This window comes from Nomascus leucogenys, chromosome 5, assembly GCF_006542625.1.
Source record: "Nomascus leucogenys isolate Asia chromosome 5, Asia_NLE_v1, whole genome shotgun sequence".
NCBI lineage: Eukaryota > Metazoa > Chordata > Mammalia > Primates > Hylobatidae > Nomascus > Nomascus leucogenys.
This window is the reverse complement of record NC_044385.1, coordinates 102,842,970-102,855,125: the sequence shown is the minus strand read 5'-3', so window position 1 is coordinate 102,855,125 and position 12,156 is coordinate 102,842,970. Positions and strand designations below refer to the sequence as shown.

General features: G+C 35.6%; 1 protein-coding gene across 12 annotated transcripts in view; it reads left to right on the top strand.

The window, feature by feature from the left end:
• Positions 1 to 12,156, top strand: part of MYCBP2 (MYC binding protein 2) — a 275,606-nt gene that overhangs the window by 137,679 nt on the left and 125,771 nt on the right. For all 12 annotated transcript variants that reach the window (XM_030813514.1, XM_030813510.1, XM_030813519.1 and 9 more), the window contains 5 exons: positions 1,927 to 2,148; positions 3,557 to 3,748; positions 6,333 to 6,539; positions 7,688 to 7,819; positions 9,800 to 9,978. In XM_030813514.1, coding sequence (XP_030669374.1) covers positions 1,927 to 2,148; positions 3,557 to 3,748; positions 6,333 to 6,539; positions 7,688 to 7,819; positions 9,800 to 9,978 — 932 coding nt within the window. The remainder of the gene's footprint in view (positions 1 to 1,926; positions 2,149 to 3,556; positions 3,749 to 6,332; positions 6,540 to 7,687; positions 7,820 to 9,799; positions 9,979 to 12,156) is intronic.

Sequence of the window (12,156 nt, the reverse complement as noted above, 5' to 3'; positions counted from 1 at the left end):
GGGCACGGTGGCTCATGCCTGTAATCCCAGCACTTTGGGAGGCTGAGGTGGGTGGATCAGTTGAGGTCAGGAGTTCGAGACCAGCCTGAACAACGTGGCAAAACCCAGTCTCTACCAAAAATACAAAAGTCAGCCAGGCATGGTGGTGCACAGCTGTAATCTCAGCTACTCAGGACACTGAGGCACGAGAATTGCTTGAAGGCAGGAGGTGAAGGTTGCATTGAGGCAAGATTGTGCCACTGCACTCCAGCCTGGGTGACAGAGTGATACTCCATCTCAAAAAAAAAAAAAAAAAAAAGGAAGAAAGAAATAGGGAATATCACTATAAACAACTTTATACTGGTGAATTTTTCAGCCTTAGAGGAAGTTGACAAATTCCTTGAAAAATATAATTTTATCAAAACTAACACATTAAGAAATAGAAAAATCTGAATTGCTTCATATCCATTTAAAAATTATCAAAAAATTTCCCACAAAGAAAATTTCAAATCCAAATATTGTCATTTATGAATTCTGTTAAACATTTAAGAAAGAAATAATGTCAACCTTTTACATACTCTTTTGGAAAATATAGGAGGCAACACTTCCCAACTAATTTTATGAGGTTAGCTTTATCCTATACCAAAACCTAACTAAGATACTACAAGGAAAAATTACAGATGAATATCACTGAGAAACATAGATGCTCTTAAAAATATTATCAAACCCAATTGAACATGTAAACAATATATCATGACCAAGTGGGATTTATCTTAGAAATGCTTAGTTAAATAATTGAAAATTGATGTAATTTACCATGTTAACTGAAAAAACAAGGCAAATTGATGATTTCCTCAATAGCTACAGGAGCAGTGGTTGATGAAACTAGCAGTTACTCAATGATGAAAACCTCTCAGGAAAGTAGGATATAAGGAAACTCCTAAATCTGATAAAAAGATATTTACAAAAAAATCTTCACTAACAACATCCCATTTACTGGTGAAATCTGAATATGCCCCTAAGTTTGGAAACAAGACACATGGTATCTACACTCACCACTTATATTCAGCAGTGCACTGGAAGTCCTAGGCCTCCCCACCCTCCTTCGTGAAAAATTCATTGTCATCACTAATGCATCCCAGGCAACTTTGCATCCATGTAGCAGAGTAGTATATTTTACCACTCAATTTCCAGGGGCAAGATTATTGCCTGGACTAGTGCACAGCTTAATTACTCTCTCACTCTGAACCTTCCCAGTCTGATATGGTTCTTTTCTTCTTTGCTACAGAACAGGCTAGATTTAGCAAATGTTGGTTTAACATATGGAATGTTACTCTGCTTTTATGCTTATCTTTGTAATACAGATGTTTTAAGAACTAGGTAATGTGTACACAATTTTGTGAATTAGGATATCCTGTGTTGGTTTTAATGCTTTGTTGTAAAATTTTATAAGTATGCTACTAATTTTTCTTGATAAATTATGGAATGTGATAATGTAATTTTGTGACCTTAGTGAAATGTGCTTGTAATAGCACAGATTTATAATTTGCATCATTTATTATTTAAGAAAAATAGTCTCAGTCCTTATTGAAAATACCTTAGATGCATTCTAATTGGGGCCTTTTTGGCATCTCCCTTTGAAACAGTGCTAGAGAGTACTGTGATTGTGAGGATATGAAAATACAAAAATGCTCATTTACTAGAGGACAGGGGCCTGATTTTTCTTGACCAGACTTAATTTTTCATCTTCATTGAATAGTAACTTAAACAATTGTTTTTTAATGTATAGATGTAGTATTATTCTATAACAAGACAATTTAAATGACCGAGTGACAGAAAATTTGGGTATAATTTAAAAGATGGTTTACCTTTTATATATTCAGAAACTTAGATTATACTGATGCTATATTTTTTGGTGGGGGGTGGGCATATTTTTGTCTTTAAAAGGATATCCAAGAAGCAAACTTCAAGACATCAAGTAGCCGACTCCTTGCAGCTGTTATGTCAGCTCTGTGTCACACGTCTGTTAAGCTGACTTCCATCTTCCCGATTGCGTATGATGGAGAAGTATTACTACGATCAATTGTTAAACAAGTTAGTACAGAGAACGACTCAACACTAGTTCATCGTTTTCCCCTTTTGGTGGCACATATGGAAAAACTCAGCCAGGTAGGTCTGTCTCTGAAATCTCTTTTATACAGAGGCAATAAAACTGTAAATGGTTTTTTTATTGCCTCTTTTATACAGAGGCAATAAAACTGTAAACACACCAAGCTAAGTGTGTTTAGCTTGGTGCTTATTCTTCTCTATTTTTAGGTATATTTACAAAATGATTATTTAATGAATGACATTTGTTCTTTGAAATAATATTTTTGAAAAATGTTCATATTTACCTATAAAATGAAGTTTTTTTGCTCTAACGGTTTAATCACTCACCTTTAAAAAAATTTGAGAGTTATACAATGAATACCTACATATTTGTTTTTCCTAAACCATTTGAAGGTAAGTTGCATATACTTTACATTCTAATATAATATTTTAGATTTCTAAGATAGAATGATAAGAAAATAAAGGATTTTTAAAATATCTACTTAATAACACTTTGGTATATTAAAATAAGCACTGTAAATAACAGGTGTAGGAAACGTTCACATAAATCGTTTTCATGCTGGAAATCAGCTAAATTAATCATCTTTTCCCTTTTTTCTGAAAAATAAAGTATTTTTCCTTTATTGAGACTCTGACTTCTTGAAATTTTTCTACCGGTAGGGGTTGGAATTTTCTTATCTCCACTTAGGAAAACAAATACAGTAGAAATGATAAAACTACATAGGAATCATATGTGTGTACAAAAAGAATTTTGTTAAAAAATTGATTTACACCGACTAGAGTTGCATTACAGCTAAATATACTAGAATTTATTATTTCAGATTAAGATCTTGTCCTATAGAAGAAGCTTTTTATTTTTGTTTTTTAAGATGAGCTCATTCTGTCACCCAGTCTACAGTGCAGTTGAGCCATCGCAGTTTACTGCAACTTCAACCTCCTGGACTCAGAACGATCTTCCCACCTCAGCCTCCCAAGTAGCTGGGGCTGTAGGCACATACCACCACACCCGGCTAACTTTTTAAAAAAACATTTTGTAGAGACAAGGTCTTACTGTGTTGCCCAAGCTGGTCTCAAACTCCTGGCCTCAAGTGATCCTCCCATCTCAGCCTCCCAAAGTGCTGGTATTGCTGATGCCACGCCCAGCCAAAAAAGCTTTTTAAATGAAAAGAATAGTTTTCTGTCTGTCATGTAGGATTGTAAATTGAAAGTTAAATAAGAGAATAAAATAGGACTCAAAGCTAATAAAAACATTTTGTAAATGTGTGGTACTTTGATACACAGAGACAGATAATTCAAAAAAGAACTTCTAAGTGAAAAGTGGCTCCACATATAACCAGAAAGATTTGTAGAAATTGACTCTGATTCAAGTCTGAATTTTAAGAGTATCAGAAAGACAAGGTTTTCAAATTGAGTACTCCTATGAAGGAAAATAAAACAATACCTTAGAACTTTTTCTTATGTATCATAGAGTGAAGAGAATATCTCAGGGATGACAAGCTTCCGTGAAGTTCTGGAGAAAATGTTGGTCATTGTTGTGCTACCAGTGAGGAACAGCCTGAGGAGAGAAAACGAACTCTTCTCCTCCCACCTCGTCTCTAACACCTGTGGATTACTGGCCAGCATTGTCAGTGAACTGACAGCTTCAGCCCTGGGATCTGAGGTAATACATTATATTTTGACACTGGATAAAAAGCACATGTGTAAGGAAGGGATCCAGTTTATGCAGCCATAAAAAATGATGAGTTCATGTCCTTTGTAGGGACATGGATGAAACTGGAAAACATCATTCTCAGTAAACTATTGCAAGGACAAAAAAACAAACACCGCATGTTCTCACTCATAGGTGGGAATTGAACAATGAGAACTCATGGACACAGGATGGGGAACATCACACTCCAGGGACTGTTGTGGGGTAGGGGGAGCGGGGAGGGACAGCATTAGGAGATATACCTAATGCTAAATGATGAGTTAATGGGTGCAGCAAACCAACATGGCACCCATGTGTAACAAACCTGCACATATGTACATATGTAACAAACCTGCACATTCTGCACATGTACCCTAAAACCTAAAGTATAATAATAAATTAAAAAAAAAAAAAAGCACATGTGTAAGTTTTTTACACAGTTTCTTTTTTCAACTATTTTGGCTTTGTGGAAGCTAATTTCAGATTGGATTAGCAACCCCAATGCATTGTTTTTCTTTTTTGCCTTTCTCTCTACCTCCTACTTGCTCTGATTTGTTACTTCTCTCTCACCAGTTTACCCAGCATCCACAGGAATATAAAGTATACATTTTCCTCATAGAGCAGGCTGTCATCTGCCCCATTGCACAAGCCCACCACCATGCCCCGTGAAAACCAAAGATAGTTCTCACTGCTGGGAGATGAGTAACGTTGCTGAAGTCAGGCCCTACTCATAGTGCACACATAGTGTGGGAAAGGTAATGAGGTTTAGACTGCAGCTCTGCCCACTCAACTGACCCTAGAGAAATACATATTTAAAATTGGAATAATAATTTTTATTTCACCTCTATCACAGGTTTTTTGAAATTGTAGTAAAATATACATAATATAAAATTTGCCATTCTAATCATTTTTATGTGTACAGTTCAGTGGCATTAAATGCATTCACTTTGTTGTACTTAGTTGTACATTATCACAAAATTTTCAAAGTATCAAATACTATGTTTGAGAAAATCCTTTGAAAGTGCCTTTACATTTTGTAAAGTAACATTATTTTATTCCATTTCACTGCCTTACTCTTTCTTATAACTTAACTGAATGTTTTGACTGAATTTGGGGAGTGTTTCTGTTTTTTCCTCCTAAAAAACGGACAGTAGATTGGTTTGGAAAATCATGTCCTAATGTGAAATAACTTACATCATTCAAATGAATGTTTAATAATCAGCATATATTCAGTGGCCCTAGCTCCCAAGTTCTTGTCAAGGAACTTCTTTTCTCTATTTTACTTTTATAATTCCTAATCTTTGCTTTTTCTTTTAAATTTATTTTAACACCTATTCTGAATTAACCCATCCAATATGTACACATTATTGATTCGTTGTGACAGTTTAGCCTTTAGAATTTCATTGTATGAAATTCATACATAAGAAATTCGCATACATACGGTTCATCGCATATACCTGAGCTAATTTTAGTCTCTCATCCTGGGAAGCACTTTCTAAGTTTCTTGGTTAACTTTGAGTTTGGCCTCGGAGACGATTAAAGCCCTTGTCAGAAATTTTTTAATTTTTTACATTTACTCATTTAGTCTATAATACCTTCCTTTGGTAGTATACTCTGCAGGATGCAGGAAAGTCTATAATGCGTAGATCCCCTTCCAAAGTTTACTGAAGAGTTCTCCCCTTTAAACTTACCTTTCCAATGAAAAGGAATACCAAAAGTTACAGGTGCCTGGTATACAACTTTGGGAGTTCCCACAGGTCCTGGTTTAGAGATGAATATTTCTTTCTCAGAGCAGTTTGCAATTTTTGTTAGAATCATAAACTTCCATTTTTTTATCTATTTAGTCTCCGAAAATTCTGTGGCCAACTTAGATTAGAAGTAGGCTTTGTAAATAAAAAGAGCGGTTTCAACCCAAAATAAGTTCTCTAATCCTCTCCAGTGAAAGTCTGTAATTAGTATGGTTGCACATGTGTGTGTACGCATTCAAATACTGAATGCTATTACAAAAATATCACTGTATGTATTCGTAGTATTCAATCTTAGGGTATAGACCATTTTCTTCAAATGAAGTCTTACTTGCAAATTCACAGGTGAGAGGAGGGAGGACATAGTCTGGTTGAAGAGGGGAACCATAAATTTACCTCTTCCTTGCACACCTATCTCTGCAGAATTTCTAGAGTTCTGTGTTGCATAGTTTGAAAACTGTTGATCTATAGAATTTCGATGAAATTTTTCGTATCTCTTTTCAAAGTCTGATGATTTATTCATACATTATGACTGATAAGACAAGCTTGTACTTCTGACATTATAAATTAAGTGGAAAGTATAGTTTCATATGGCTAAAGGAAGAAAATATTGTCAAGTGACATTGATTTGTGAATTTAGAATGATAAAATCTGGTTTTATTGTGAGTTAATCTCTCAGTAGAACATACCTTTAGGAATGTTTAATATCCACTTATTAAATAAAGGTTATTTTATTAGACTTCTTAGAAACCTTTGGATGGTTTTGATAAAGGCGTACAAACTACTGATACAATTGCTTTTATTGTTCACAGGTTGATGGACTTAATTCTCTTCACTCTGTAAAAGCTAGTGCTAACCGATTTACAAAAACAAGTCAGGGCAGAAGTTGGAACACTGGGAACGGGTCCCCTGATGCAATCTGTTTTTCAGTAGACAAACCTGGAATAGTTGTGGTTGGTTTCTCTGTCTATGGAGGAGGTGGAATTCATGAATATGAATTAGAGGTGTTGGTTGATGATGTAAGTATCACCCTTTTAGCATTTATCCTGATTAGTGGGTTGTGTATCAGGATTTACCATTGTCATAGTATGATGGATCCATACCTTCAGGGGTTTATTAGATCAATCACTGATGAATGACACTAAAGAAATTGAAAAAGACTGGCCACAATGGCTCACACCTGTAATCTCAGCTCTTTGAGAGGCTGAGGCAGTTGGACGACTTCAGCACAGGAGTTCAAGACCAGCCTGGGCAATATGGCAAAACCCCATCTCTACGAAAAATACAAGTATTAGCTGAGTGTGTTGGCGCATGCCTGTAATCCCAGCTATTCTGGAGGCTGGGGTGGGAGGATCACTTGAGCCCAGGAGGTTGAGGCTGCAGTGAGCCATAATCATGCCACTGCACTCAAACCTGGGCAGCAGAGTGAGACCCTGTCTCAAAAAAAAAAAAAAAAAAAAAAGAAAAGAAAAGAAATTGAAAAATAATGATTTTATCTGATTGCTTGTGTTCCATCTTTCCACCTTGGGTCACTACTACTTCATATTTTTTGTACTTTCAGAAAGAGAAAGATTTAAAGTGGAATTAAAGACTAAAAAGTATTTAGCTAAGTTCCTTATGACAAGTCTTGAGTAGTTTTTTTTTATATTGTCATTTTTCAAGAAACACAATGTTCAGATGGACTATGTCATAGAGTACTAATGGGTGATTCTTAGTGAAGACAGTATTTGTTGACTGATTCAGCTATATCTTTCTATATTCTCTAAAATTACTTAAAGTACCTGAGTTTTATTAAAATGGGACAGAAAGGGGTAGCATGTAAATCATTGCCTATTAAATAGCAAGTCTATCTCTATCTCTAACTTGATTCCTTTCACTAGTTAATTTGAATGTATTCCCTACTTCATTAGGCTTTATAAATGTGAAGAAGTAGAAATAGTTTAAGTCATCAGATGAGAAAAGCGTATTTATGTTGTAGTCTTCTCAAGAAATCACATAAAAATGTCTACAGTACCCCCAACTTCTTCTTTCGTATGTATGGGAAAATACTAATGGCTAATTTTATATTCAAGAAAATAAATTTTAAAAATAATAATTATAAATCAAAATTGTTCATACAATAAAATTAAGAGTCTGGTGGAATTTTTGTGTTTCATTTTTTTTTTAGAGTGAACATGCAGGAGATTCAACTCATTCCCACAGATGGACATCTCTGGAATTAGTGAAAGGAACTTACACAACAGATGACTCACCCAGTGATATAGCTGAAATCAGACTTGACAAAGTGGTTCCTTTAAAGGTAGTTTCAACTGAATGTTTCTGTTGTGAATAAGAGATATTATTATGTAGTTAAAATAGTGAAGAGTATTCCATGAATTTTGTTTGTTAGATATAGCTATTTGTAAGTTATCCTTTATATGGTACTTCAGATATTTATGGAGTACCTACTGTGTACCTGATGTTGTACCACATTATATTATATTTTTGAATAACGTTTCTTAAAGTCTGGAGTGGTAGGAAGTTTTGTAGTCAAACAGACTTAGCTTTGGATACCTGCTGTTCCACATACTAACTTTAAGACACTGGCAGGTCATTATTTAACCACTTTGAGACTTATCTGTAGATTGGGAAGAATAATACCTGCATTGTAGTATTATTGAGATTAAATAATGGAAATAAAACACCTGCCTCAGTGTCTAGCACAGTATGAAAAATAAATATTAGCTCGTCTTTTCTTCTCTTATTGTGCCCTAACTCATTTAAAAAAACAAGTGTTTTTTATGTTTTGTTTTGCTTTTGTTCCTTTATTTATTATTATTATTATTTTTTTTTTTTTTAAGATGGTGTCTCACTCTGTCGCCCAGGCTGGAGTGCAGTGGCGTAATCTTGGCTCACTGCAATCTCCGCCTCCCGGGTTTAAATGATTCTCCTGCATCAGCCTCCCGAGTAGCTGGGATTACAGCCATGTGCCACTATGCCCAGCTAATTTTGTATTTTTAGTAGAGAAGGGTTTCACTGTGTTGACCAGGCTGGTCTCGAGCTCCTGCCCTCAAGTGATCCACCCTGCTTGGCCTCCCAAAGTTCTGGGATTGTAGGCATGAGCCACCACGCCCAGCCTATTTTCTAACAATATTTGGCAAAATAGAGAAATTTTACCACATCAAAGTAATTATAAATGTTAAAATAAAATTAAAGTATTTCTGAATTCAACTGAAATTTCATTATAGAGCAAAATTTTGGATAAGATTGGTACACGAGAGATTTCATCAGGAAGAATATAGATACTGAAAAACCAAAAAGCTTTTATTGTGAAATTTATATCATGGGTCATAAAGCATTAGTTTCTATAGCTCACATTTTCAAAGTACAGTGCATTATATTTTGGACAACTTTTTTCCTATGGATTTTTTTTTCTCATGTCTGTTTGCCTATATATTTCTGAGTTTTTCTTAAAAATATAATAGACTCACCATTATTTTTTTCTCACATCTAAAATTATTTTAAAAGTTAAACTAGTCAAGGAAAAGTATCAGTTTATGCAATTAAAATCTCTTATTGCCGGGCACAATAGCTCACACCTGTAATTCTAGTACTTTTGAGACACCAGGGAGGGAGGATAACTTGAGCTTGGGAGTTTGAGGCCAGGCTGGGCAATATAGTCAGACCTTATCTCTACAGAAACACCTTAAAAAATTAGCTGAGTGTGATGGAACGCACCAGTGGGAGGATTGCCTGAGCCCAGGAAGAGGAGGCCACATTGAACCAAGATTGCACCACTGCACTCCAGGCTGGGTGACAGAGCAAGATACTGTCTCAGAAAAAAAAAAAATAATAATAATATATATATAAAATATATATATATTATAATGGCTAATATTCTAGCAGTAAAATTAAGAGCAGGCACTAGTTACATTGGTTGTGTTCAGACCTAGTTCCATCACTTACTAGCTGCGTGACTTTGAACAAGTTACTTAACTTCTCTGAACCTCAGATTCCTCATCTGTAAAATAGGGATAGTAATCATACTTACCTCATGAGGTCATTTTAAGGATTAATTAAATTCCATAAAGTACTTAGGACAGTTGCTTTTATGCAACAGGTGTTCAGTAAATGTTAGCCGTCATCATGTTTGATTCATTAAAAACTTATTTAATTATATCATCTGTAAATATGACAAAGAATTTCAGTATATTTGCCTGTTTTATTGCTAGAGTTCTTTTTGTATATCCACTGTACATTGTGAATAAAAGTAAACATCTTTTACATCTTTATAATGAAGGAAAATGTTAAATATGCTGTGCGCTTGAGGAACTATGGAAGTCGTACAGCCAATGGAGATGGAGGAATGACCACAGTTCAGTGCCCTGATGGTGTGACGTTCACATTCAGTACGTGCAGCTTGAGCAGTAACGGCACAAACCAAACCAGAGGACAGATCCCACAGATACTCTACTATAGGTGGGTGAATATATAGAGATAAGGGAAATACTTTACAGTGGTAAAACATACACAGTCTACTACCAGGTAAAATTGCTAACTGGATAATTATAATTAAATTGTACAGTGTGTCTTCTTAGCACATACTTGTACAAATTCATATAAAGAAATCTCATTTTAATATATAAATTCAATGTTTGCTACAAAAGTTAATGCTTTAAAATATTTTTGCTGTTATTTCTTCAGTAGAAATGTTTGTGCACTGGGCATATGTGCTGTTGCTGTCACTCTATAATTTCTGGTCTGCAATTTCAAATTTAAAGGGTATTCATTTCTTTTTATAAAATACCTCAAACTAATGGTCAGATAGACTGTACTCAGATAGTGGTGTTGCCTTGATCCTGTTATCTAGTCACAGAATATTTTGATGTCTGTGAATCTTGGACCTGCCCCCTGGGGCCCTAGAATATATTATAGTGTGTTTCTTACAATGTTTTTAACAAAAACCATTCCTTATGTAAATCTTGGAAAATAAAGAATGATAACAACCCTTGGGTTAAAAAAATCTTTTAAATACACATTTCTCACTGAGTCTGAATTTTTCTTGTAGCAGCAAAGCTGGCGTCTTAGGTAGTTATGAGTACCATTTACCACATTTGTCCTCAGCCTGACTTGGCATTAAATCACTGAATTTCCATGTGACTTTCAGAGGCTTGCTGCTTCCTCTCTTTCCTTCATAAAGAGTCTAGGGATGGTACCTAGGTAGATGGTATAAAATAATTTCTCTAGATACAGATTTTCTGCTTCCTCTTTCCATGAGAAATAGAATGGAAATAGCAGGCAGTAAATAGCTATGTAGTTCAGTGTTGCTGCTGAAATACAAAAGCTGTCTAGTCTTTTGCCCCAGTCAAGAAAAACTTTGTTACATAAGCACTGCAATAAATAGTACGTTATTCTCTTTCTTAAACTATGGATTAAAAACTCTGTTATGTGTAAAAGTTACATGTTTCAGAAAGCTGGAGAGCCACTAACAGCATCTGCCATCCAAACTTTATATTGTATACAAAATACAGTGTTTTGAGTATTTTCATGTTTTCTATTAAGCTTTAAATACTCTTAGCTTTACATTTTTTAAAAATGAAAAATATTAAAGTCCTTTAGTTTTAAATACCATCCTGCTCTGATAGCTCCCAAGTTTACATCGCTAGCCTTCATGACCTCTGAGCCCTGGATTCCAGGTCTCTCTTCTGACATCTTCATTTGGATGACACTAGTGGAGATGGTGTTAGTTACTGTGTGCCAGGCCATGCTTTGAGTGTGTTACCTGTTATCTCAGCTTGTCCTCGCAGTAACCCCAGGAGGTAGGTACTTTTCTTATCCCTATTTCACAGATGATGGAACTGAGACACTGAATTGTCCAGAGTCACATGACTCTGGTAAGTTATGCTACTGCGACTTGTAGGCAGGAAGTCAGATTTCAGGTGATACACCCTTAACCAGTATGCTGCACTTTCTCTCTAAGGATGTTCACTATAGTTGGCTAGTAGACATCTGAGGGTTCATGTGGCGAGAATATTCATCTCCCTTCCTCAGTTACAGCCAGACACCTTGGAGTCATTTTTGACTTCTCTTTCCCTCATACTTTACGCCTAGTTCTTCAAGAAGTCCTGTCAGCTGTACTTCTAAAATGTCCTAAATGTGACCTTTTCTTCTACTTCCATATTTAATAGTCTAGACCAAGCCACTGCAACCTCTACCTGCTAACTGTAATAAGCCTCTAAACTAGTCTCCCTCCTTTCACTATTGGTCTCCTACAATCAGTTCTCCACAGCACAGCCAGAGTGATCTGATAAAAATATAAATCATACCAAGTTCTACCCTTGCTCCAAACCCAGCTTCCCATTCTCATACCAGTATAAAATGTAAAGTCATTATGTGGCCTACAAACCTTACACAATTTGACTCTTGTTTCCCTTCCCACCATCATCCTTCACTCTTTCTCCTGTTCTTCCAGCCATACATGGCTTCATTCTGTTCCTTTAATTCACCAGTGTGTTCCTTTGGCCCTGACAGTTTTCCCTCAGCTCTTCTCATGGGTCTTTAAAAAAAAAAAATTCAGGTCAGCTGGGCGCAGCAGCTCACTCCTATAATCCCAGCACTTTGGGAGGCCAAGATGGGTGGATCACAAGGTCAGGAGTT